The sequence below is a fragment of the Eleginops maclovinus genome, chromosome 14, assembly GCF_036324505.1.
Source record: "Eleginops maclovinus isolate JMC-PN-2008 ecotype Puerto Natales chromosome 14, JC_Emac_rtc_rv5, whole genome shotgun sequence".
Taxonomy (NCBI): domain Eukaryota; kingdom Metazoa; phylum Chordata; class Actinopteri; order Perciformes; family Eleginopidae; genus Eleginops; species Eleginops maclovinus.
The window spans coordinates 3,488,085-3,514,609 of record NC_086362.1 but is presented as its reverse complement, the minus strand read 5'-3'; the positions used below and the strand labels follow the sequence as shown (position 1 = coordinate 3,514,609).

The 26,525-nt window shown below is 40.2% G+C and overlaps 4 protein-coding genes across 5 annotated transcripts; 3 read left to right on the top strand and 1 right to left on the bottom strand.

Annotated features, from left to right (window-relative positions):
- Nucleotides 1-670: 670 nt before the first annotated feature.
- Nucleotides 671-9,098, bottom strand: LOC134875916 (zinc-binding protein A33-like). Of its 2 annotated transcripts, XR_010167305.1 has the most exons (11): nucleotides 9,000-9,098; nucleotides 7,452-7,686; nucleotides 6,991-7,366; nucleotides 6,794-6,889; nucleotides 5,147-5,380; nucleotides 4,903-5,050; nucleotides 4,700-4,726; nucleotides 4,304-4,368; nucleotides 4,090-4,212; nucleotides 1,496-3,704; nucleotides 671-1,193 (listed from the first exon to the last, which is right to left on the bottom strand). XR_010167305.1 is itself a non-coding variant. In XM_063900655.1 (10 exons), exons 2-10 carry the CDS (start codon nucleotides 7,676-7,678, stop codon nucleotides 3,318-3,320), a joined length of 1,683 nt encoding a protein of 560 aa, XP_063756725.1. In that variant the 5' UTR covers nucleotides 7,679-7,686; nucleotides 9,000-9,098; the 3' UTR covers nucleotides 671-3,317. The 2 variants fall into 2 exon arrangements, 1 of the variants encoding a protein (XP_063756725.1); XM_063900655.1 differs by having other exon boundaries at nucleotides 671-3,704.
- A 4,584-nt stretch (nucleotides 9,099-13,682) lies between these two features.
- On the top strand, nucleotides 13,683-18,471 carry LOC134875965 (E3 ubiquitin-protein ligase TRIM39-like). The gene is made up of 8 exons (XM_063900755.1): nucleotides 13,683-13,993; nucleotides 15,124-15,714; nucleotides 16,187-16,282; nucleotides 16,470-16,703; nucleotides 16,789-16,936; nucleotides 17,056-17,082; nucleotides 17,304-17,479; nucleotides 17,591-18,471. The coding sequence occupies exons 2-8, from the start codon at nucleotides 15,127-15,129 to the stop codon at nucleotides 17,960-17,962; spliced, it is 1,641 nt and encodes a 546-aa protein (XP_063756825.1). The 5' UTR covers nucleotides 13,683-13,993; nucleotides 15,124-15,126; the 3' UTR covers nucleotides 17,963-18,471.
- Nucleotides 18,472-18,664: 193 nt separating this feature from the next.
- On the top strand, nucleotides 18,665-21,450 carry LOC134876290 (putative C-type lectin domain family 20 member A). Its single transcript, XM_063901279.1, has 5 exons — nucleotides 18,665-18,678; nucleotides 18,787-18,835; nucleotides 19,348-19,754; nucleotides 20,258-20,606; nucleotides 20,921-21,450. The coding sequence occupies exons 2-5, from the start codon at nucleotides 18,799-18,801 to the stop codon at nucleotides 21,103-21,105; spliced, it is 978 nt and encodes a 325-aa protein (XP_063757349.1). The 5' UTR covers nucleotides 18,665-18,678; nucleotides 18,787-18,798; the 3' UTR covers nucleotides 21,106-21,450.
- Nucleotides 21,451-21,772: 322 nt separating this feature from the next.
- On the top strand, nucleotides 21,773-25,134 carry vbp1 (von Hippel-Lindau binding protein 1). The gene is made up of 6 exons (XM_063900456.1): nucleotides 21,773-21,912; nucleotides 22,769-22,893; nucleotides 22,989-23,055; nucleotides 23,474-23,572; nucleotides 23,749-23,887; nucleotides 24,769-25,134. The coding sequence occupies exons 1-6, from the start codon at nucleotides 21,832-21,834 to the stop codon at nucleotides 24,843-24,845; spliced, it is 588 nt and encodes a 195-aa protein (XP_063756526.1). The 5' UTR covers nucleotides 21,773-21,831; the 3' UTR covers nucleotides 24,846-25,134.
- Nucleotides 25,135-26,525: the final 1,391 nt, after the last annotated feature.

The following is a 26,525-nucleotide window of genomic DNA, read 5'->3' as shown; positions in this document are numbered from 1 at the left end:
AGCATGTGCTCCAGCTGGCACGTCTGCATTACTCTGTTTTTTTTAAAGAGACTGAGAGACATCCAGCCTGGGTTGCATGCCTGTTTTTTAACAACACATTCAATTGGCATGAATGCACTCTCAGTTTACTGCATTGTATAAAATACCTGTAGGAAATGTTATGCAATAAGGAGGTGAGTTATGTATGGGATTAATTATGCTCTAAATATATTCTTGATAACCATTGTGTTCACTTCCAGAAACCCAAACATGAGAAACTTCATGCACAGTTTTGCTCCATTTTGTTAAACATTTTCAAAGATGAATTTCAAAAAAGTGCTTCTCCAATGGTTGCAAAACTTCTCAGTTTTTATATTGAGATTTTCCTGACAAGTTGATAGTTTTAAGTCTCAAGGCTTCTTCATTTTCAGAAGGCTTCAGCATGGTGCTCATGTTGTATATTATGGTCCTTTTTAGAAGAAATTGTGGCGGGGTGGTGAGGTGAAAATGTAGAGTATTAAAGTTTAATAAAAGGGGGACCGACAAAGCCTCCTGGGGACTTGCACCCCAAGATATAAACCTTCAAAGATTTGGGCACAAGTTCGTACTGAGGGGCAGGCAGAGACGTGTTTTGTACAGAAAATAAACTTATTAATTATGAATAAAACAAAAGAAGCTAAGAAGAGGATGCTAAAAAGAGAATACAAAGTCATCACGTTGTAAACAATAGTACAGTTTAATATCTTTATTACTGACAAATGTTTTAAAATCTTCATGTAAAAGCTGACATTTAAATCAAAACAGAAAAATAAACTAAACCTCGGTGAGATGAGGCCAGTTAATGGGGTAGCATACTACTTTGTGACACGCGGGTGCAACCAAATACTCACAGGTGCAGTCAGCAAACCAGTCACAGCAAGTAGGTCACTCATTCGTGCTCCCCGGTGAGCTCCACCACAGCAAACAGTGATACGGACTAGCCCTCCCCATATACTGGCACTCAGCTTGAATAGCAAACTAAGACTAAAAACTAAACCTAAACAAACAAGAAAATCCCAGCTGGCAAAAGGAACTAAACTAAACAGCAGTGAACAAAACAGCAGCAGGTAAACCTAAAACAAATGGTACAACAATGGTTAAAAAATGGATGGCCATGTGGTACAAACAATTTGTATTCCTTCAGGCTCCACTTACCACCATAGGAAGTCAGCAGACTGTAAGGAAATATAAGCAAGTCAGTACAGAGACAATAACTTGTTGTCAACATGTGGTCAAAGACAGCCTACCTGCACCACCGACCATGAGGACAGGGTCATGGGGAAGGATGATTGCAGCAGGTGCCATTTATACTCTCTCTAATTAGGGGGAGTGGTTCGGGGAGGAGTCAGGCCCTGAGCTGCTTTTCCCAGCACCCAGCTACACAATGTATGATTCAGGGCACGGCTACCCTGCGATTCGTAAATATGTACCCATCTGTTGTTGTTGGGTTTGGGTGTTGGCCATTTTTTTGACTCACCGTATGTCTTCATTTGATGTAAGTTCATTTATTCAAGTCTTCGTCGGCTTTTCATTTTCAGTCTGGGGTCCTTTAGCCATTTTCTTTCTGGAAAAATTGATGTAGATGTGGTGTAATTGAGTCAATTAGACAACACAGGGATTACAGCTAAATGCTAAGGTTAGCCTGACCTTAACTCTCACCGTAACCACGCAAAAAACACGCATGTTTAGCAAGCATGATGTTAACCACGTTTACTCTCCTTTGCACGCTGATGTTTTCTAATTAGCAGCATGACTTTTAACCAGATGCGGATGGAAATGTCACAGTTTTGTTCTGAAGTAAGGTCTGGTGTCAACAACATCAGTAGAATTCCTTCTCATAGAAACATTAATATCTGCAGCAAAGTTTGTTCAGATCCGTTGAAGATAAGTTGAGGCACTTCAGTCTGGACCAAAGTGGTCAGCAGGCCGGTACTGGAATGCCCAAAGGAAGCATGGCTAAAATTGGAAGCATATTTATAGTTCTGTATATTTGTGCTGTGCACCTCAATAGCTCCCATACAACACAAATACTTTCACAAGTGATGCCAGCTGGGACTCGAGATACACCCCAATTCAGGGTCTCACGAGGCCTGTCCCATTTCAAGGGCTCCTCCAAATGCAGCCTTCTTTTGTGCAAACCTATCACATCCAGTGTGTCCGTTTGCAGCTCTACTGTGCATTGTTAGTTTTAATAAAGCACAGCCGGCCCCGGCCGTGGCACAACTGGCTGGGGCACCTGCACCGCACACCGGCGACCCGGGTTCGATTCCCGAACCGTGGTCCTTTCCGGATCCCACCTCTCCCACTTTCCTGTCACTCTCCACTGTCCTATCCGATTAAAGGCAACAACAAAAAAATAATAATAATTAAAACAATTAAATCATTTTTGTAGAAATATGTTAGAAGCAGTTCCATGTTTGGAAACAGGGGTTAAAAACAAATATATAATAAACCTCATGGATAAATGCATGAACCGTAGTGTAGTGTTCCCAGCTGTTCTATATTAAGGTGATCTGGCAATAAACACTTACACTTGTAAAAAAAAAAAAATGCAGCTTTAAAAAAATTGCGTTTTGTGTAGTGGAAAAAAACATGATGCAAAAAAAGTCAGGATTATTTTACAAATGGGAAAATCAAATAAAAACAATCAGTCATCAAACCGAAACAGGTTCTATAGCTTAGTCGCAGAATCAGAACGTATCAACAATCACATTCAAATCCGGTTTACGGTGGCCACATGTGCTCCAAAAATAGAAGCCTCCATTTTGGTATTTTGGTCGTTACCACCTTGATTCTTTGAAACTACAAATGCCAACGATTGGGTGGAGCAAAGTACAAGAGAATTTGTACAACAACAAAGCCGACAACATCGAGCAACCTGTCGAAACAAGTTGGCCCCACCACAAAGCTTATGACGCTTGAACGGCTTTATTACTCTACATTTAGACCAACATCATGAGGAAGACAATAGACAAGCAGTTGAGACCAAACACTCATTATGAAAATGTTTACTGAGATAATAAATCAAGTAAGAAGTAGGGTCATTTTCTCATAGACTTCAATACAACTGGAGCAACTGCCCCCTACTGGCTGTTTAGGGGAAACACATGGTTATGCAATTTTGACTTTGTATCCCGATGTTGTGCATTTCAATAATACGTCTTAAACGCCTTATTTACTAATGCGTAGTGTTAGTCAAATTCCAAGTTTTCTCATGGCGGATAAGGAAATGTGCACAGACTTTATCCTCCAAACAAGAGCCCCCAGTCTCCTGTTAAAATGCTGGATCTAAATAACCCCTAAAAGGTCAGATTCATCTCTGCAGGGGCCCCAACCTCAACAGGACAGATGATCAATGGGGCGGTGTTTCTCCCGTTGTCATGAAGACACGGGTTTAAGTACGGGTAGATAGGCTCAGTGAATAGACAACCCGTGTAAGTGTAAATGTGGGTCTTTGCATCTGCGTCGTAGAAGGACACCGACCCTTCCTCGTAGTCCAGGTAGAGGGCCACTTTCTGGAGATTTTCCTGGAGGTGGAGGGCAACGGAGGGTCCGGCACAAGCACTGAGAATCCCTTTTCGCCGGCAGATCGCCCAGTAACCGCCGTCGGGGCGCACCGTGATGGCCCCCTTCCTGTTGATGGACTCCCTCGCCACACCAAGATCCCAGTCTGATTTATCCCCAACCTGAAACCAAAAGTAGAGAATTGAGTTAAGAAAAAATGTCAAATGAAAGCTGCAACCAGGCTCACTTTTAAGAGAAACCTCCACAGGATGAATGTTGGCCTTCTGTCACTATCCAAGATTATAAATAGAGGTTGGATCAAAATGTATTCCAGTCTCTGATGATCTTGTCTTCACCTGTTACCGAGTACATCCTTACAGCCACAAGGGAGCGACAAAGAGCTATTCTTTCACATAAAGGAATCTGCAAGTTCATTTTCCTTTCTCTACTTTCAGATGACATCCATTGGCCAACTTCACTTTGAAAAACAGCCAGTCCATCAAGCAGGAACACATTCTTACAAACCTTGGACGATTGATTATCGGTCGGAGTTGTATCAGTTCCTACCTGGACCACCCAGTAACGTCTCCCAGAAGAGAAGCTTTGTTTCCCCAGAACGGAGACGCAGGAGTCAAATCTGAGAGGGTCGTCTGGGGGAGGGGGTTTCTTCTGCTGGCTGCTGAGGCTCACCTGTGAATCGGGATCCGCATCAGCATGAGTTACTTTCCAGTGTTGGAATATGTCAGATATTTTGGGCATTCGTCTTGCCATGTAATGTTACCTGTTTCCCATCCGGGGACAGACACAGCCAAGCGGAAGCAGTCACTGGATCCAAAGTCACATCCACTGGAGACGGAAAGGAAAAAGGAATTAGTGAAAGTCCAATATTTCACTATTTTGGTACACTTTTTGCACGTTCACACAATAACCGTACAGTTATGTCAATTCATTCAGACAGAAATAACAAACTGAAACGAAAAAATAGGCGGACAAAATTGGCTTTTTGGCATGCAGCGCTACTGAACTCAAATCAGTTTAGCTACTGTATGTTTACGTAGAAATGTAATGTTGTACGAGAAGTAATTGAATGCTTAAGTACATGTTTCTGGCCATTTTTGTTTCTATGTACTAGACATTAGTATGACAAGGTGATGGTTTCAGATATTCGTAAACTTACCTGCATATTGACTTGCCAAACTCAACTCTACAGAAAAGAAGAAAATAATTGTGAGTTCCAAATATATAAATATGTACTGTTCATTCATTGTAATTTTGAGAAAAATCAAAGTGATATATCTATGATAAAGCATACACTCATTGATCGACAGTTCTAATGTGTTTATTTGGGGATTTAACTAACCATTTCTTGAAGTCACTGACCTTCGGTAGACAGTTTCTTTTCAATTCTCTGGCACAAATTCACCAGCTTGGTGAAAGATCTCCTCAGAATCCCCATGTAGCTGTCCGAGTAAACTGTGACCTGGGACCAGTCCGTGGTGGCCAGTGGAGCACTCAGAGGGGGGAAACTCTACAACAGGACGACGGTGACACATTGCTTATGATCAGCATTAGTTTGATTCACTCGATAGCATGGATGAAAGTATGAATGAAGGTTGCTTCCAACCTTTAGCAGATGAAGAGGTTCCTCGGTGGTCTCCAGGAGATGCAGCTCACTTCTTCTTCTCTGCAGCTCATTAATTTCCTTCCTGAGATCCTTGATGAGCTCCTCCTCCGTCCTGTCAGCGGCTGCATGCTTCTGCTCAATCTTCTCCATGAGCAACGACTGGTCTTTCTCAATGACGCTTATCACCCTGCGGACCTCCTGAATGCTTGTTTGGATCTGCCGTTCTCTATCTTTCTGCAGATGTGCACAAATTGATATTAATTAATATGTGAAATAATGCAAATTAAAGTCGGATTTTGTACTGGAACTTAATTGCAAAGTGTTTTTTCTGCATTTACTGAATATTTGATTTAGGGACTAAGAAAAAAAACAAGGACAGTTATTTTTTCTGACAAAAGGGGGCAGCACTTCTGTCTATCTTTGAGTTGATATGTTTGGTTTATAGTCATACTCTAATCGCAACTGATTTTTTCCTCTTTGATTATTTGACACTGACTAATGTATCCCACTTTTTAGATTCCATTTTACAGTACAAAAGGGAAATGTATCTGTTAATGCCAGTATGTGGTCATTAACCAGTATTGACAATCTTCTAATTTTAAAACAGATTATGAAAATTAAGTTTTTTCGAATTTTAAAGTCAAATTTAGTGGAAAAAAAAGTCAGAAATTGGAGGAAAATAAAGGTGATAATTTTGAAGAAATAGTTGGTCATTAAAATTTGGGGGAAAAAATCAGAAATCAAAACGAAAAAAGATTGGGAGACAAAAAGTGTGTTAAACCAAGATGATTAGGGCCACGTGAAGAAGGAGTTACAATAATGACAGAATAGTGGGACGTCAGAATTTTTAGGGAAAAAGAGATATTTTTGAAAAGATTATTGGAATTTTTAAAAGAAGATGATCAGGGCCACATGAAGAAGGAGTAAGAATAATGAGAGAATAATGGGACATCTTTAAAAGTCGACATTTAGAAAAAATCTTTTAGGAAAAAAAAGCATGTTTTCTATACACATACATTACCCCGTGGTAACAGAACTTTATTACATACAGCTGCACTAAAGTTCATGGCAATCTACAGTATCGTTGTTAAGTTATTTTAGTCTGGGTTGAAGCGGTGGTCCAATAGACCGGCTGAATCCACATTCCTACAAAGAAAGTCATGGTTTTGCAGTGATCTTTTTCTCTGCTTTAAGATTAAGATTAAGATTAAGATTAAGATTCAACTTTATTGTACATTGCACAGAGTACAAGTACTAGGACAACGAAATGCGGTCTCTGCATTTGACCCATCCTAGTGTTAGGAGCAGTGGGCTGCCTTTATGTACGCGCCCGGGGAGCAGTGTAGGTAACCAGTGTCTTGCTCAGGGACACCACGGTGGCACTTGGTCTTTCGGGGACTTGAACTGGTGACCTTCCAGTTCCCAGGCCAAGCCCCTATGGACTTCGCCACCACCGCCCTACATGGGAACACGACTGCTCTGGTTCCTAACCACAAAGTTAACTTCAGCTTCATTTTGCATTTTGAAATTGTAACATCTACTGGAGAAAGGGGCTTTGGTTTCTTTATACTTAGTCAGAATTCAGCGAAATGCAGAAAGACAACCATGACAGCTGTTGTTAAAGTCAAGAAGGGACACAAAACTTACTTTCCTCAACTCTGCTGACACGTGGATCTCATTAAGCTTTCTGATTCTTTCCTGGACCATCTGATTAAACTCTGCTTCGATCTTCTTCATCTGAGTCTGCAAAGCAATTCATAATCAAGAACGCTGTAAGGCATCTATCAGGATAAGGAAATACATTTTGACTTGAAAAGGTTATCTCAAGGTATTCCATTTCTTACCCTGACCCTCTTGCTCTCCTTCTCAATGGGGACGATCTCATGGTATCTGTGGTCCCTCTCTCTACATTTCCCACAAATAGGTGTCTGTTCGTTCTTGCAAAACATGTCCAGGAGCATGTTGTGACTTCTGCAGAGGCAACTGGAGACGAAGGTGGCCGGATCCGTCAGCATGTGCTTCGTCAACACTGGATCCCTTAGGTGTGGCGTCAGGTGAATTTCACAGTAAGACGCCTGGCAGACGAGGCAAGACTTCACCGCCATTATATTCTTTCCTTGGCAGATGTCACAGACAACTTCTTCCGACATCGATTGTTGTCGTCTATGCCCCATCCTCTTTGGCGGGGCTGGCTTGTATTGAGGCTGGCCCTTTATAGACCTTTAGATTCAAAACAGATGTGGTTAAAGTCAAATTGGCTCAAGAAAGTATGTTTGATTTTGCAAGTCAGAAAATGTAAACAGACTTTTTAAATTGATCCGTGATGTCTCTCAAGCCTATGTTGACCCTGAGATCCGGACGGGGTTTGAAGTCTTCTTTGCACAGAGGACACTCCGACCTATTCCTCGTATCCCAGAAGCGTTTGATGCATCCCAGGCAGTAGTTGTGTCCACATGGGATGGAGACGGGGTTGCGGAAGACATCCAGGCAGATGCTGCACCGAAACTGATCCTTGGACAGAGCAAAGGCCATGTTTCTGACTGGAAAATAACATTATTTCACTTACACAAGCTGTAACAACACTTATTGTACATATTATAATGTGAAAACAAAGCTGAGTTTCAACCTATAGGTGTTAGTATTTACAGGAATGTGATAAAGTACAAATTCAACTTTTCTATACGTGTCATGATCCGTGTTTCGTATCTGTCATGTCTTTGTGTTGTGTGTTTTATTTTGAAATGTTTTCCCCACTTCTGTCACGTTAAGCTTCACTTCCTGTCTGCGTTTCCCTCCTGTGCCTGATTGTGTCATTGTGTTCACCTGTTGCCCCTGTGTTTCTCCTCCCCCTTCCAGCTGTCTCTCGTCTTGTGATTACCCATGTGTATTTAGTCCCTGTTTCCCCTTTTGGCTGTTGTTCGGTCGTCGTCATTTCTTCCCTGATCTTGTCCATGATACCTGCCTGTTCCTGTCGCCCTTCATGTCTGGAGTTAAGTGTTTTTCATGTCCTGTGTTCCCCTTGATTCGTGTTGTCGCCAACAGCTTTTGAATAAAGCTTGCGTTTTGACCCTTACCTGCTTCCCCTTGATTTACAGCACTTGGGTCTTGTTTCCCCAACCCTGACAGAACGTATGTTATGACGACGACACCTTGCTTTATATGTCAAAAATGAATAAAAATACCAAAGCAGCTATATAGAACAACTGTATTATGTCTTCACATTGAAAATACTCAAAGTGCAAAGCAGTGGTTATTACAGTAGAGGGGAGCACGTGGATTACAACACAAAGTAGTCGAGCATTTTTCTGCTCAGGGCCTCATTTGTTCACTGAAACGTTATCAGAATCAGATATTTAAATCAGAAATGTTACAAGGAAAGGGACAGCGCAGAAATAAAGTAGTGGATATATATTACATAAAGAGGCAAGCACACGTTCAGAAAAGAAAATCAAGATGCAGCATTATAAAAGCTAGTGGAAACAATGAGGCAAATGGGTCTAAAAGTTGGATATACAACTTTTAAAGTAGGTGAAAGGGTTTTGTTGGAAAGTACCTCACTTAAAAAACTGATTTACCTTTAGCGCATGTCTTTTGCAAATTCATTTATCCTCAATCACTGGTTAAAGGATAGATTTTGTTTTGATTCAAAGGTCTGTGCCTCATATGAAATCCACTGAAATGACACTTTGCCTTTTTTGGTACATCGTAAATGCAACTTCCATTATATCCACCTCTAAATACCTTCCTGACAATGTTAGCGTTCCTGGCCAAACATCAATTCAGACTAAAGCATAGCGTAGTGATGTGTCATTGTATATGCTCTGTACACTATCTGCTTGATATAATGTTTTACCTGTGTGTGTCGAAGATCTGATGCTCCTCGTGTGTTGTTAGCAGTGTGGATGCAGTCAAAACAGTCTTCTCGAAATAAACAAGGACAGCAGTTTCAAAGATCCTCCCACATTCTCTTTTCAAAACGGGTAATTCTGGTTCTCCTTCTCTCCTTCTTTTTAATGTCTTTAATTACAAACTGAGCAATTATCAAATTAGCTGCAAGTTCCTGAGTTTTTAAACTACGATGTTATTTCTGGGTTGTTGAGGGTGGAAAGTTGTGAAGCATGACTCACCTTCATGTTTCCATTCATGCACACAAGGTACAATTGTCATGTGATCAATTATTGGATGTTGATCAGACTTGTTTTTACCCCTGAAGTTAGACAAAATATGACCATTAAATAAGAAAGCAGTCCTGTATGCTGATCTTTCTGAACTAGCTATATGGTGTTTGTCTGTTAACCCATTAAAGCAAATAAACTATCATTAATTATGAGGAGGATTGCTGTATGACACATCAATATGGTTACAAAAACTTCCATAAAGACCATAAAAACTTCCATAAAGACCATTTGCACGTGATGTTGATGTCAATCCAGCTATCATTCAACTAAATGTGGCATGAAGACCTGTCAGTGGGGTTTTATTGTATAGCCTTTTGTGATTGCATGCTCAAGACTATCATTAGCTCTAACAGTTGCAGATAATTGAATAGGCCTTACAATGTAGTTCAAGACGGCAACACCCTGATTTATTTACTTCCTAATCAAAGGTTTTGATTGGAGTCACAAAATCTATGAAAATACATCCAGATTCAGCAAAAAAATCATCTTAATTAACATTTCTGCTAATGTGTGTGTGTGTGTGTGTGTGTGTGTGTGTGTGTGTGTGTGTGTGTGTGTGTGTGTGTGTGTGTGTGTGTGTGTGTGTGTGTGTGTGTGTGTGTGTGTGTGTGTGTTGATTGGGGTGATAAACCATGTATGTAATGATATTTCCTCCATTTTGTAAAAGACAGTCCTTTCTCTGTTTTCATTTTCCTTTGTCACGTTCTCATGACACAGCTGCACATCGCGTCCTTATATCTGTTTTTGTTCCCACAGAATTCAATAGGTTTCTTCCTGGTATGCATCGTGGGCAGAACATGCGTCACACTTGAAGAGCCTGCAGTCATGTATCTCTGGCTGTTTCTTTAGCCCTTTTCAGTGGCATCTAAACAGTCCTGTTTGTTACGGCGACTGCATAAGTGACTGTGCACCTCATCATGCAGCCCAAAGACATCTGATTATCCAAGTGAGCACGTCTTAGAAATCATGTGCATCACACATCATCTATAACTACTGTCCAAAGTCAAAGTGGAACCAGGAAGGTGTTCTGTAAACTCTTATGGATCCGTGTTGTTAGGGAATATTTTGTGTAAACTTGTAAATCTTTAGCTCATTTGCATCTCTTCTCTCTGTCCTCCTCTGACCTGGCTCTACGGCCTTGCAGGTGCTGTTATCTTCATTAAGGAGGAGGGCAGCCTGGGCTTCCGAAGCCTTGTTGTTCCCACAGTGGGTACAAGCTCATGCTGACCTAAGATTGGCTTTATTGTTTAAGCACAGCTAGCTCCAGTTTATCTGGCCCACTATGCTCCGGTAAACACCTTATCTGTAACCTAGATGACAGTTTAAGTTAAACGTATTGTCTGAGCTTGTTTAGTTGGGCTTTTGAAGAATGTTGATTAGCCATTTGGAACTAGTTAAAACCTCTTCCTGTTGTTGAGTTCTTCAGAATTGGATTGGGAACCGCTGTGGCAACTCGTGTCTACCGCAAATGTCTTGTCAATTCTCCGGCCGTAACTCCGAATAAACCCAACAGTGTTTTGACATCAAGTTCCTGCTCTCCCGTGTCTCTCTGATTTTCCTCTCCATTGCTTCAGAAGTTTCCATCACATGTGTTTAATTATTTTTACTGTTTACTTTCTCTCCCAATTAGGTCATGGCTAACTTTTGCTGATTGCCTTACAGCTTGGGCTTTTCTTTTTAATCCAATTGGACCTATTTGTCTTTAGCAATTAGATTAATAGTGCACTACCAAGGTCCATGTAAACACACCACGTGTCTCCATGTCTTAGTTTGGGTTTGTTCTTTTGCTCAGTGTTTGTACTTCTGGGTTAGCTTGCTGAACGAGAGTCATGTCTAGATGGTAAGGCTGGATTTGCTAAACATGGTTTGATTCATGCTGAACGAATGAAATCAACTTCTTTAGGACAAGAAACTATTTGTTTTGTAACATCACCATCTTCCACCTCAACATTCCTCATTAAAAGGCATCAAACAGGGGATTGAAGATGTCCTTTCCCGACCAACGACACAACCATGTTCATATACTTAATCATTTAGGCTTTAACGTTCTTGAATGACAACAATGTAAGTTAACTTCTTTACTGTTAGCATACCAGTCATGCTAGGTATAAAATAAACCCATGTAACCTTGAAAATCTTTAATGATATACCATTTTCAGACTGGAGGTAGTGAGACAGCTTAGTGCAGACACTCTGAACGACAAATAAAGTGCTGTGGAAACCTGGGAATATACAGAGGCCAAGCTGCATCTGCAGCGGGGTTTCCAACACTTGTGAAAAGAGAACCTGTCCAGGTTGCCACCTACTGTGTAAGTGCATTATTTTGTGTAATGCCATCAACACCTTGGAAAGGCAGCATGCAGGTGTACTGTGACACTGTCCTACTGAACCTGGAAAATCCCAGCATATAGAGTTGAGATGTGGGATTTATTTTTGTTCAAATTCCCCAGGAACCACATGAATGTTGACGTGTGTGTTGTAAGACTTCTCCCTGATGCCTCTGAGAGATACAAAAGGAGGATGACTGCATTATCATCTCATCTTATATCTCGTCATCTGCTCTAACAGCTGTAACACGTCCTCCAACTCATACAACCAAATAAGTCGATTTTTCTGACCCTTTAATACTGGGGGCTTCCATATCTGGCAGATTTGGCACCCGTCCTTTAACTTATTCCAGGATATTCATACAGTTATCAAAATCACACTGGTGTTTGCAGTTCCCCTCTAGTTCATGCACACAAAAGCATTTCACTCTGGGCGCATAAGGTGAACATCTAAAGGGGGGCTTCCATATCTGGCAGAGAAGGTACGTCTACTGCCAGATTTGGCACCCTCCCCCCTATAATATTCAACCATTTCAATAGCAGTGGATTTGGAATTCGGTCTGGTACACTAAACAATGACAGCACATGTAATCACATACAGTTATCCGGCTTAAGGTGTGTCCACCAAAGCACAAAGCTGAGGGAAACAACCGCTGAGAGGCTGAGGTCGGACGTGGTTGCAATTTTCTGTTGTGCAAAAAAATGAATTGCTGTAAAAATACGTTGAAAAAGGGGTAATTTAACGGAAACTTAGAGGTGGTCTTTTCACCTGCACACACACACACACACACACACACACACACACACACACACACACACACACACACACACACACACACACACACACACACACACACACACACACACACACACACACACACACACACACATATAAACTTCTACACACCTATTATGAACTCCTACTGAGTGAAACATTGCTTCTGGTGATGTAATGAGAACGTCTCGTTAAGTCGTTAATTTATTTTTGGTTCATTGTGTCTGACATGTCCTCACTGCTTGAAAATCTATGCTTATTAGTTTAACATAGAAGTTATTCAGCCTGGATGATTGTATCTCAGACACTAGAACATTTCTAAATTAGATTAACGGTACGTGGTCAATTAGTGCGCACAAGTTTAAATTGGCCTTACGACATACTCTCTTTACTTGCATAACCAAGGGACTTTTTGTGTTGAATTAAACCACCAATTATGTCTAATTATAAAAAGAATCCCTGCCTTAGCAGCTTTTAGGGTTTGTTAGGTAAGGTTAACCTGCGACTTTGCACACACCGTGTAAGAGAAGTGAACTTAATGTGGTGTTATTCCCACACATTACAACCAAAAAACCCCGTCTGACTGCATTGTACTTCACTGCCATCGAGTGGAGCTGTCAGGAAGTGTTAAAAGAATGATTTAAAAGCATTCATTTCCTCGATTCACTTCTGTTCCAGCAGTGGTTTAAAAGGATTATTATTGTGAAAATAAATATACTTTGTGTAGCTGATTCACTTGTGGACCTTTCTAATGAAGTTCCTCATCAAAGTGAGTCTATCACTCGCAAAACAGACACCCAGGAACACTAAATTATGAAAATATATTTAATAACAGTGGGTAAAAAACAAGTTATGCTTCAACTCAAAAGCTTAAATCGACCCAAACATAATACATGCAGCACAAATTGAACATCATTATAATTCAGGACTAAAGTACACATCATTTGTAGTTATATGTGCATTGTTATAGCATATCCTGTTTGTACTTTATGACTTTTAAAGGTCCCATCACACACCTGTCACATGATCTTTAACCTGTCAATGAGCAACTATTACCTGACTGTAACCTTATGTGCTTCTCTTTTTGGTGCTTATCCAAGTGTTAATAAGGACGTTTTACAGGTAACAGGCAGACTTGCAGCATTCCTCAGGTCAGGCTGTGGTGTAAACTGTGTTTCAGGTGTGTCATAAATGGAAAATCTTAACCATTGGACTCCACACACCACACCCATGAGGTTAAACACACAACTTCCCTGGGTGGGAGCTGCTATTACTGTGTTTCCATGATCATATATGCACACACAAATGTCTTCCACAACATGGGAGCATAATAAAATACAGTCACTAATGGAAGGCTGTGTCGTAAATGCTGCTATTGAAGGATTAGGTAGTAAAACTGAGAGAGAAACCAGTGTTTTGCTCGGTAAGAGGGAGGGTTGGAGCCGATGAATAACTGGTGTTCCTGTTACACAGCTGTACTCACGCTCATTCATAAAGCAGGGGTCACCTGCTCCGTCACAGAGGACAGGAGTGTGACTGACCATATCTTCACGGAAGAGAAGCAGCTGTAAGTATGAGAGATATTTGATAACAGATACAGAATATGATCTGTTTGGTGGGGGGAAACTTGGCAGGTGAATGAAAGTAAAGTAAATCAGTTTAAAAACTGATGAGGTGAATGATTTAAGAGGGAAAACAGTACTTTTATAGTCTGAAAGCTGACAAATATGCCACTTTACTGTATGTTGACATGGAAATGTACTATATTTGGTTGTCTTAAAGTGGGTTTAAAGTGTTTTTTCCCATTATTTTGTGCAGTTTGATTATTCAGGTCTGTGTAAAGCCCTTAAGCCTTACTCTTTAAATGTGTGTGTAGGGAACAGGCCTTATAAGATTTAAGATAAGTGTTTTAGTGTTTAAAAACCAAGATATAGGCCTGCTATGTTATCAGTATGTTTTAGATATCCTGCTAAGTGGATTACGTTTGCTTTAGGAGATAGCCAGGTCAGCTGTTTGAAGTCTAAGCTAACAAGTTGCTAGCTGTGTAGCTTCATATTGAATGGATAAAGTTAGGCTAGCATGCTAACATAGGATCTGTTGTGATTGCCAATAAAAAGAGACATACTGTAACAGACCTGTAACACAAAATGATCTTTCATCAGGTAGGATGGAAGATTTTGGAGTACATTTAACAAAGAATATACCTCAAATAAAAGCATTTTACGATAATAATGTTGTGATCAGAAAGTGTTAGCTAATTAGCATAATGGGTATCCTGAAATGCATAAATACCAAAAGCAAATTTATTGTATGCATTTGTAAAAAAATAAAAGTAACACTTATATTTACAAGGCTTTTCAGTTGAATACAACCCTCTCAAGCATTGTGGCAGTTATACAACTTTAATACCCTTATTTGTTTCTTCCGTCAGTAATGGGGTGTTGATGCACTTGTGTAATTATGTGGATATTTTCTGAGGGAAGTGAGGGTGTGTCTGGTCTGTCGTGTGTATTTAGCCAAGAAAAACAATGACTAATACACTACGCCATGCACTCCCAACAGTGCAGGGTGTATAAATCCAAACTCAAATATACACAGTGCTGTATAATATTTGTTCTGTGGATATACATCTTTGCATGCACTTCCTCTTTACATCATCCTGTGCACCTAACTTCCTATTTCTTTATGGTTCTGCAGAGAATGGCTTCCTCGGGTAACATGTTACCAGAAAAACAGTTCCAGTGTACAATCTGTCAGCAAGTGTTCACCGACCCCGTCACCACTCCCTGCGGACACAACTTCTGCCAGGCCTGCATCGAGAATGTGTGGGACAGCAGTGAGGTCTGCAAGTGCCCCACCTGTAGCAAATCCTTCACCTCCCGGCCTGAAACAAGCATCAACACAGCCTTCAAAGAACTGGCGGACACATTGAGAAATATCATAGTGTGTAAGTCCGCTTCCCCGCTGTGCGCCGCCAAACCAGGGGAGGTGGCGTGTGATGTCTGCGCGGCCACCTCCATGCAGGTGAAGGCGCTGAAGTCCTGCCTGGTGTGTCTGACGTCGTACTGTGAGTCCCACCTGGAGCCCCACCAGAGAGTCGCCACCTTGAAGATCCACAAGCTGATCGATCCGGTGAAGAACCTGCAGGAGAGGATGTGCAAGAAGCACGAGAGGCTGCTGGAGATGTTCTGCAGGGACGAACAGAAGTGTGTGTGCCAGTTCTGCACCGAGACCGAGCACAAAGATCACCAGGCCGTCACGATAGAGGACGAGAGTGGGGAGAGGAAGGTAAACTCAAAGTGGACTATGTGTTATAAGAGTGTTCAGACCCAGGTGTACAAAGTCAATGCAGACCATGAGAATACAGGCAAAGGTTATCCTGACCTTAAACATACCCGGATGTATTGTCTATTTTACTCTAAATGGTGACTGGGACTCTTACTTTTATAAAAAATGGACATCATGCTGTATTAAAGAACTGTTACAATAAGCTATTAAGACCATAAAGTCTTTAGGAAAGTATTGATTGTGGTAATAAATCAATTAAGAAGTAGAGTCACTTTCTCTATACAATTGGACTTCCTCCCCCTGCTGGACATTAGGGAGACTGCAGCTATAGAACCTACACATTTTTAAAGGCATGAAACTGTGGTGCTGACACTTGTAATGTTCAAACAGTCAGACAAGACCTTATCCTTCGTGATAGGCAATGAAATTGAGAATATTTTCCAAGTTCTCTTTGTGCATGTATGTCTTACAGGTCAAAATAAAGAATACTGAAGCAGATTTCCAGCAGCTGATCCAGGAGCGCATGAAGAAAGTGGAGGAGATCAAAAACTGTTTGAAGCTCAGCAACGTGAGTCCTAATCAAGTTAAATGAGATCTTTATTCATTTAAAGAAAACAAACTGATGACAAGGACGCAAGCACAACATTACACACAGCTACCAAGATGTAGAGAAGTCTTTTCATGGCAAGTTACTTCTGAGCATGACAGCATACATTTTAAAATGTGACTTATTCTCATTTTTTTTTACTGTCCAGACGAGTGCAGAGAAGGAGTTGAAGGAGAGCGACCGTCTCTTCACTTCTCTGATTCGCTCCGTCCACGAGAGACACACTGAAGTCAACACGGAGATCACGGAGAAGCAGAAAGCTGCGGAGAGGAGAGCAGAAGAGCTGGTTGGTGAGCTGAAACAGGAAATCACTGAACTGCAGAGGAGAAACTCTGAGCTGGAGGAGCTGAGGGACTCTGAGGACCATCTGCATGTTTTACAGGTTAAAATTCTTGCGAAATTGGTCAAAACTGGATCTTTTGGGTTACAGTTTATTCACATTTCTTCTCTGTGTTTCCCTCATGTAGAAGTCACCCTCTCTTATGTCGTCCCCACCCACCAAAGTGTGGACAGAGATCGGCGTTCACCCTGAGCTCTGTGTGGGGACGGTGAGGGGAGCCCTGTCCAAACTGGACAACACTCTGAGTAAAGAACTGGATGGTCTGAAGAAAGAAGGTAGAACATGCGCTGCCATTTAACTAATCATGAAATATTGCAGTTATTCTTATGACTTAATTTATCCTCTCTATAGTTGTGTTTTCTGTAACTAGAATGTCTCATTTTCGTCCTGGCAGAGATGAAGAAGATGCACAGATATGCAGGTAGGACCTCACTTTAAATAATTGATTAGGTGAAGTGCACACTGGCGTATTGGATTGCTATGCAGAAGTTGAAGTAATATGCTGCCTACTTGTGGTTGTGTCACAAAGCATTTTCCAGCCAGCACAACATGCATTACTTTCGGTTAAGAACTGAACTAAACTCACCTAATGGGAGAGAAATCGCCTATTGTCTATTAATTTAACTTCTCTTATCTCCGTAGTCGACGTGGTTTTAGACCCAGAAACCGCCCATCCAAACATCGTCCTGTCCGCTGACGGGAAGCAGGCGGGCCGAGGCGAGCTTTTGCACATCGTGCCCGACAACCCCCAACGCTTCGACCCCGTCATCTGCATTGTGAGCAAGAGAGGTTACTTGTCCGGGAGGTTCTACTTTGAGGTCAGGGACTCTTTTGTGTATAAATCAATTGTTAATTTGAGTATGGAGCCATCAAAATCTACTTTCTAGTTTCCATGTTCAAAGTTTTTTACTCTCTTCATCATTCGTCAGGTTGCGGTTGGGGCCAAGACCTTCTGGGACCTTGGCGTGGTCAAGGAGTCCATCAACAGGAAGGGGATGATCACCTCCAAACCGGAGAACGGCTATTGGACAGTGCGTCTTAGGAACGGGGAGGAGTACCGCGCTTTGGACTCTCCCTCGGTCCTTCTGTCCCTGAAGAAGAAGCCGCAGACGGTGGGAGTGTTCGTGGATTATGAAGAGGGAACCGTGTCGTTCTTCGACGTGGAGGCCGGGGCTCACATCTACAGCTTCACTGGGTGTATGTTCTCCGAGAGGATCTTCCCCTTCTTCAGCCCGGGTGTTTTTGATGATGGGAAGAATGCAGCACCATTGGTTATCAAAGCTGTCAATCATGAGACTTGAGGTTGAGCCTATCACTGCTTCCAGCTGAACATTTAGTCTAGTTTGGTTGGTATCTAGGTTTTTACTGTACATATTACCAACAGTTTCAAAGATCATAATGACCCCACAACCTCAATACAAGCCATTTTGAACCTTTAAGGCCTAATGGGAATTGTTTAACTGTTGCTTTCGACCTATAGACGAGAGAAGATTGATCTCAAATGAAGGAACAATAATTCCAATCCCGGACAATTTTACGCCATGATGTCGAATGCCAAACCTAAACTAATCATCAAACTTGTGCTTGAATATACCTGATATGTCTGGTGGTGTGGTGCCATGCATTGTTGTCATTGACATTACAAAGACTTTTGGGATGCTGATTACAGTTTAAGATAAAAAAAGAACGACCATATGATTGAGAGCAATGCTACGGCTAGCATGTTTGGCTAGCATATTTGTTTGTGTCTTGTTTTTGTTGTGTGTTCCACCTGGTGATTCGTTTTTGAAATAAAAAAAACGAGTTTAAATCGTGTCCCAGAAACCTTTTCTGTTTTGCAAAAACGTTTGCATCCGTCCCGACAGAGCGCCCCTGTTTCCATGTGCTTTGCATTGTGAGAGGACATACGTCAACTCATGCAAGGAGGATTAAGAAACTTAAATAAAGAGTGCAGTACTCGATTACTCAGTCAGTGTCTGGGCAGCTTGTTCTCGTCGGTCTGATTTCTTCTTCAGAGGTACGTTTTATCATCACAATTTTATGCTGTCAATCTGAATTATCCATTAGTTTGTCTTGAAGATAATCAGTTTGAATCATCTATATGTGTTGTTTTATTCTCCTATAGAAATTGCAAACCATGGATAGACGAATGATTGGCATTGTGCTACTCTCAGGTGAGGTAGTGATGAACATCTTGCTGTAACACATGATTATAAACGGCCTAAAGCTACTCTTTTATTGACCTTTACCATACTTTTGCATCCTGCATTTTACTCAAGATCTTTTACTTACTTACACTTTAAGATCCTTTAAAAACTAAGATTTCAAATAAAAGAACACATGATAATCTTATAAAATCCAATAATCTGCTAAAGATTAAATCAGGAGTTTCCAATGTATTGGTTTGTGACCATGAATTGCAGTTCCTCTGAAGGTAGTCTTGCCTCCTTGTGTTAGAAGTTTATCATTGTTTCAATTAAATACGTCTTTAAGGCTCCAAAAATCTAAACAAATCCAATACCTCACAAAAAATAAGAGAGGTCCAAAGTGAAAATACAAGTTTGTGAAGCAGAACTCAGTTTGTATCTATTTTTTACGGCCGTAAATGTTCTTACAGAGACCCTTTGGAGGGGGGAACCCATACATTGTTTTTACATGGTTGTACTTCTTCAACCCCTGTCCAAAGGTGTGTTCCACTTTGTGTCTCCTCTTCATCATCCTCGGTACCACTTCATCAAAGAGTCCAAAACTTGGCTGGAGGCCCAACAGTACTGCAGCGAAAATCACACCGACTTGGCCACCGTCAACGACGAGCAGGACCTGGAGGAACTAGCTAGTCTGGTGGGGTCTGACGCCTCCCAAGTCTTCATAGGTTTGTACAAAAGCTGGGGATGGTCAGTGTCCGACGCCGACGACCACAAAGAGGGAGAACCGGCTTACTGGAAATGGGCGAGTGATGAACCCAAAGGATACGGTTGTGGGTACACAAAACTCTCTGGAGAGTGGTATGCTGGAAATTGCAAAACTACTTTGAAATTCATCTGCTACAGAGGTAAGAATGATACTCTAGCAGTGCTCTGTGGTCCGAACACAATGACTAATTTAGATTTGATTGAAAAATTCAAAAACCCACAGAAAATAAAGATATTTTTTAAAGAATTGCTGCTCTAAAATGTTTATTTTTTACTAAGAAATGTCAGTAAAATTGTTGTTTTTTCAAATATTTTGTTATATTATGAAAAGGTTTGTGATTTTCTAGTTGGATTTGACTCTCAGGTCTCATGTCATTGGGGTTTATTGGTATTATTTGGTATCCGAACATTTAAAAACAGCGTGATAAGCAATTTAATTGATATATCAGGTTAAGATAAGATAAGATGGACCTTTATTAATCCCTGTAGGGAAATTCAGGTGTTATAGCAGCAACAGAAGAAGAGAGAAACTCAGATAATACCCAAGATGATAAACACAAGGATGATAAGATCAAACAATTATAATAAAATAAAAGATAATAATACAAATAAATGCAATAAATAATAAAATACAAACAAAAATAATAATAAATATAAAATAAAAAGAACTAATGTCATTTGCAGAATCCGAAACCTGATACCTCTAAGAGGTTTATTATGGGGGATGACTTCAGGGACTGGCCCTCGGCTCAGGCTTTCTGCAGGGAGCGGCACACAGACCTGGCCAGAGTTCGAAACCAGCTTGAAAACGAGGCGCTAATAGATGTTTTCAACCAGAGCCAGATCTGGATTGGGCTGACACAGGAGACCTTGGTGTGGTCCGATGGGAGGGAACCCTCCTTCATACCCTGGAGACCTCAGGAGCCCCAAATCCATGGAGCCAGTCGTTGTGCTACACTGGAGGTCAACAGCAAACCTCTGGGAATAGTAGACAAGGAATGTACTGAACAACTGCCCTTCGTTTGCTACTCTGGTAAAAAGCTTTTCTACCATCACAACCTACTGGATGATATTTACTGTTGAAGTTTAACATGTGCAGTCATGAGGACTACTACTGATGTGCATTGTATTTCAGAATAATTGGGTTATAGGGACATTATTTTGTATATTAGGACAGATGCATTTGCAGGCTGTGTTTAATTCACACCTTTTTTTGTAGTGTTTCATAAAAAATGTATAGTTTCTCTTCTACTCTCCTACTCTTTGTAAAGATGAGCATACTTCCCAAAAATGATTAACTATTCCGTTAAGTAGGCTAAAATATTGTTGCTTTTTTATTTTTTCTAGATCCACTGAAGAAGTATTTGGTTAAGGTGAAGCTGGGGGCTGACGACTCTGTGGACATGGCGGATCCCGCTGTGTTGGAGTCCATCTTGAAAACGGTGACTTTTCACAGCTTTGACGAATTCCTGGCAACTTGTACAAAGTCACGAAATTATACCTGGTGTAAAAACACAAACCCTTCCTCATAAAACACCTTTAACTCAAAATAAAATGTTTGTAACTCTGTTTTGATGCATAGGTGAAAACAAATCTGGGTGCCACTGAAGAGTTTGAACTGCGCTGGAGCAAGCTTCCAGAGAAGGAGGAAACCTAAGCTCCAACAGTAGAACCTGAATCAAACTGTGTTCCTTAAAACACATATTTTGTTGTGTTTGTGTGAAATTTCTTTTGGGCCATCTGATTAAAATCCTATTCAAACATTAGAAAATACCAGAATTATTTAAAAGTTATGCTTGTTTTGATTAGTCTCTGCATATTTCAGTCATTTATAAAGCCATTTTCTGTGATTACATTAATAAACTTCTACAAAACGACTGAAGACAGATGGGTTTTACTTGTCCAAGCAGTGAGAACAATTGCAAATTTAATTCCAAATATCTCCTTTGCATCCAGATCAGTGACAGTACATTTCCATGCATCTTTGCATCATGGTGCACACGGCTTGGAGTTTTTTCAATCACCCATGATGATGGAATAGATAAACACCCCTTTATTCTACATAAAGGTCCTTTGAGTAAAGTATCTTTCTTTACTTATCCTTACTTATACTATACAGTATTTGACACCACCAGTAGTTGCAGTCTGCGGCCACTAGAGGCAGCCGATCCTTTACCCTGCTTTACGCACTGACGTGATGACGCGATGACGCACAAACTTGTACGTAAAGTAGGAAGAAGGAGTAGCCTCTCTCCAACATGGCGGCGACCATAGACACCAGCAATGCCGTTCAGGCGACAAAGAAAAAGCATCTCGGGATCCCCGAAGCATTTTTTGTGGTGCGTAAAAGCTGACATTTACTGCTTTAGGTTGTCAAAACTCCACATTGACGTCTGAGGGGTGAAAACACGCATGTTATTGTTGTGGTTTGTGTGTGGGCGCGTCATGCTGGCTACGAGCTAGTTAGCTTAATGCTATTCCTGCAGTGTGCAGGGCGGCTCCTCACGTCCATCTATGGACATCATCCCAGAGGCTGTGTGTGTGGGAGCTGCCTCCTCATTTTACTGCACCTATTTTCCTCTGTAGGCTTTAAAATATTGTAGATAACTACTTGTTAGTAAAACATGCTCTGCTAATGACAGTTTGACTAAATTAGCATTAGCTGCCTACAACATCTTCCCTTTTCAGGAAATATCAATACTGTGGAAGGATAGTTCACATTATATACTTAAGCAAAAGTACTAACAACACTGTTAAAATACTCCACTACGGATGCATGTCGTGCATTAAGTAGGAAATTTGTAACTTATCATCAGCATGTGAAAGTATAATCAGTCAGTGTTTTTGTAAAATATAAATTACAGCTGCTTATAGTATTGCACTGCTGTAGATCTTTGAATTGAAGTACCTCAGTTAATCATCCCTTTCCTGTAAACAGTAAAAAAAACAAGTAGGAATCATTTTTTATGGGTGAATTGTTAACCGAGTTGCACAATTTGTAGCCTTTGAATGAGAATGATATGTTAATGTTTGATTAAAATGGTGTTGCTATATCATCAGAAGTACCCAACAGAGCCTGGTCGATTTCTAACTTGACAAATGATTTTAAAGTGACCCAAATAAAAATCTATGCTAGGAGTTCTATCTGTTAGGCTTTAATGTTTTGTGTTCTGTCTCTTTTGCTGTGTCCTACAGGAGGATGTGGACTCCTTTATGAAAAAGCCAGGCAATGAGACGGCAGACGCTGCTCTGAGGAAGCTGGACGAACAGCTCCAGAAATATAAATACATGGAGCTCAACCTATCCCAGAAGAAATTCAGGTAACACCAAGAAAAGGACAGAAAATAATTTGACACCAGATATTTTTTTCCTAGGACTGCTCCTACTGAAATGTTTTTATTCGTTTTATGTGTAGGTTGAAAAGCCAGATCCCACAAATCACACAGACGCTAGAAATCCTGCGACACATGCAGAAGAAGAAGGTGTGTATCCCGTAATAAACTATTATTGAAATGGCAAACTTGGTATTTGAACTGATACAAATTATTGGTATTATTTAAATTACGGTTTTTATGTTATGCATTGTATTTCCTTTTATTATTTGTTTTGACTATTTATTAAAAGGAAACAGCCAATTTTCTTCAATATTTCTCTTTTAAAATATTGTTTTTTCATCTTTAATTTCCTTGAAACTTAACAGAAAAAAAGATGCATTAGCTGCAAAAAAAATCTACATATGAATGGAAATATTTGTTGTATATTTCTTAATTTGCATTTTGATTAATGCTGACACATTTATCTTTCTCAGCATTGCGTTAGACTCAAAAATGTCTCAACATCAGCTTCAGTTAAAAAAAGAGAGACTCCTTCTGACCATTACTGTAACGCTTTGTTTCCCAGGACACCACAACGCCCATGGAGACGCACTTCCTATTGGCCGACAATGTTTACTGCAAGGCTTCCGTACCGCCCACCGATAAAGTGTGCCTATGGTTAGGGGTGAGTACCGCTTAGATTAAAGTCCAATTTATTTTCTGATGTGTGGTCTGCAACCCTGCATGAGGGCAGTTTTACGGAGACGAATATGAGAGGTCGGAGGCGACGATGGTGAACGCCATAACTTATATCCTCTCCACATGTTTCACTCCTGCCCACCCCGACATTCCCCTCCAAAGGCTAACGTCATGTTAGAGTACGACATCGATGAAGCCCAGGCTCTGCTGGAGAAGAACCTGTCTACGGCATCTCGTAACCTCGAGACACTCGAGGATGATCTGGACTTCCTGCGAGACCAGTTCACCACCACCGAAGTCAGTATCCTTCCACAATGTAGTCCACTCAGGTTTGGCTTACCGACTTTAAAGGTGTTTTTTACAGGTTTCTGCAACACCAACACAAATTGTTTTCCATAAAGATGGGTGGAAAAATCAGGTATTTGAGGTGCCTAATCACTGTAAAGCAATTGTTTTGAAAATGGTGCATTGTTGAGGAGCATTTGATTTAGATAACGGTGACACCTGCTGGCTAAACGATACGATCTGTTGGTAAGAGGATCTCACAATTGTCTCTTGTATTTAGTTAAATAATAAGTGACAATATTTAAAAAAAGAGTACAACACTTCCAAGAAAAAGTTAGGGTTAAGGGTTAAAGGTTAAATAAAATTTCTACAATTATAAAAAAAATCTCAATTTTCCAGAAGCATTAAGCCCCGTAAGGTTTAACATACATTGTATTAAACTTTATTTAAAAAAATCTCTATAAAGTCAGGTTACCCAAATTGACAAACTAAATTCCTATATACTTGAGGTAAGTGAAAAAATATAGTTTTTTAATTAACTGAACCTTTTTAAGAAGTTTTAAATTTGTCATAAAAGTCTGCCTATTTTCAAGAGTCAAAAATGAATGCCAACATGAATAACCATCACAATTTTCCCAAAAAAATGTAGATTTTAAAATGTAGGAAAACAACCAATCCTCACATTTAATGCCTTGAAACCATTTCATTTTTGCAGAAATATTATTAATATTTTTAGAGATTTTATTATGTTTGTATTATGTAATAAATAAATATACTCTTTGTATTTTTAGATCTTACAGTTTACATATCCTGCCACTGTTTCTTACTATCAATTATTCTGCCAAGTCCTGCGGTCCCTTTTGCTGCTGTTGTTCCTCAACTCACCGCTCCCCTCAGACATGGCACGAGTTTACAACTGGGACGTGAAGAGAAGGAGCAAAGAAAACCTCCTCAAATCTGCAGAAAAGTCTTAATATCGACAGCATCCACATCCCTTCGGCTAACTATCTTCTACTCGCATAAATAAAAAAACAAACCCCGTCCCCTTTCAGTCACATGTATGTTCACCCCCATAGCTCGGCGGAAAAGAGTGCATATTTAAAATATAAAAGTGGCAGTGTGTTTGATTTGGATTCTTAAACCAAGCACACTTCGTTTTAAAGATGCCCCCTTTAACGTCAAGCTTCCACCTCTACTGTTTTCAGTTGATTTGTTACTTTTTAATGTATTTTTTCAAGTAAAAACTAACAAAATCAAAGGCAATTTTTTGTATTCTTTTGATTGATTTAAGTATGTTACTCCTATCTTAGGCAGATTTATGTGTGAGGGTTAACTTGCATCGTCTTCTTCCCCCTGCTTTTTCCCACCTTACCTACCTGCACTTGTTTTCCATTTTCTTGTCCTGACATATTAGACTTTTCACTTGAGTTGTTAATGATTGAAACGACTCCAGTGGCCATTATACTCGGTAGAATCAGACCTATAGGATGACAAAGTGGTTAGCTTTTCACTCTTCCGTCCTCTAACACTCGACCATCTCCTCCTCTTCCTCCTCAGCTGCTGTTCTGTCTGTATTTATTTGTCTGTCACTGTATTCATTATACAATGAATGAAGTAAAAGAAGAACATTTGGGCAAAGACAAAAGACTTTCACCTGGTGTGTTTTATTCCTCTGATTTGAACAGACTGGTCAGAAAAGGTGTTTGAAATCCAGTCCCTGCAGGTAACGATGTATGATTTCGTTATTCAGTCAAAGTCAAGATTGAACCGTACATTCTTGCAACATTTACTTAGAGTTAAAATCATCAGGATTTATTCTGAAAGTCTTTGAATTTTGGAAACTGCTTAATTTGAGTGTATTATTTAAACTGATAGATATATTTTTCAATATTAATGAACAAACTCCTTAAGCATAATCACAATTTATTCTACATTCAGTCCTGTGACACTTAAAGACGTTTTTCCTTCTATTGATACTCTACTGATTTAAAGAGTATGTTTCTTCCTAGATGATTTTCCTCCTGTAGCTTTGTGTATAACTTTCCCTCTTCCTCTTAAAAGCAAACACTTTCCTTTCATGCATGTTGTCCTCTTGCAGCTTCAAGCTTTGAATAGAGAAGCCAAATTGAGCAGCTATTAGTGGGAACATTTGAAGGCATTTTACCAGAATTTGAATGTTCAGAAACCTGCTTCTCTGGGTTTTTTTCGGGAAAACAGATGGTGTTGTCAAATGTTTAGGCCTCAGTGCTTCTATCCAGTGGTACTGTGTGGAACTGCTGCACAGCAAAGGGTACAGGTGCTTTGACATCATCTTGAGCAACAACATGCAAGCAATAATACCAATATTCGTGTGTGCTTGACCTTTTTGTTTTTAAAGTTAAGTGTAAATACTACTTCCATTAACAAATGTGTTGAATTAGGAGTTAGATAGGCATGTGTCACCAATAAGCTTATGTAAAGTACGTTTAGATCGTGAATGACTTGCTTTTCCTCTTCAGTAAGATATTTCTATTTAATTTAAATTCAACCAATCACTTTTAGATCTAAAATGACTCATTAAAAAGCTTAAAATGACAAGAAACACACATTTCCCCTCAACATATTCCTACGGAAAAAGCCACAATATTTTGTTTAAAAACTCAATGACAAGATGA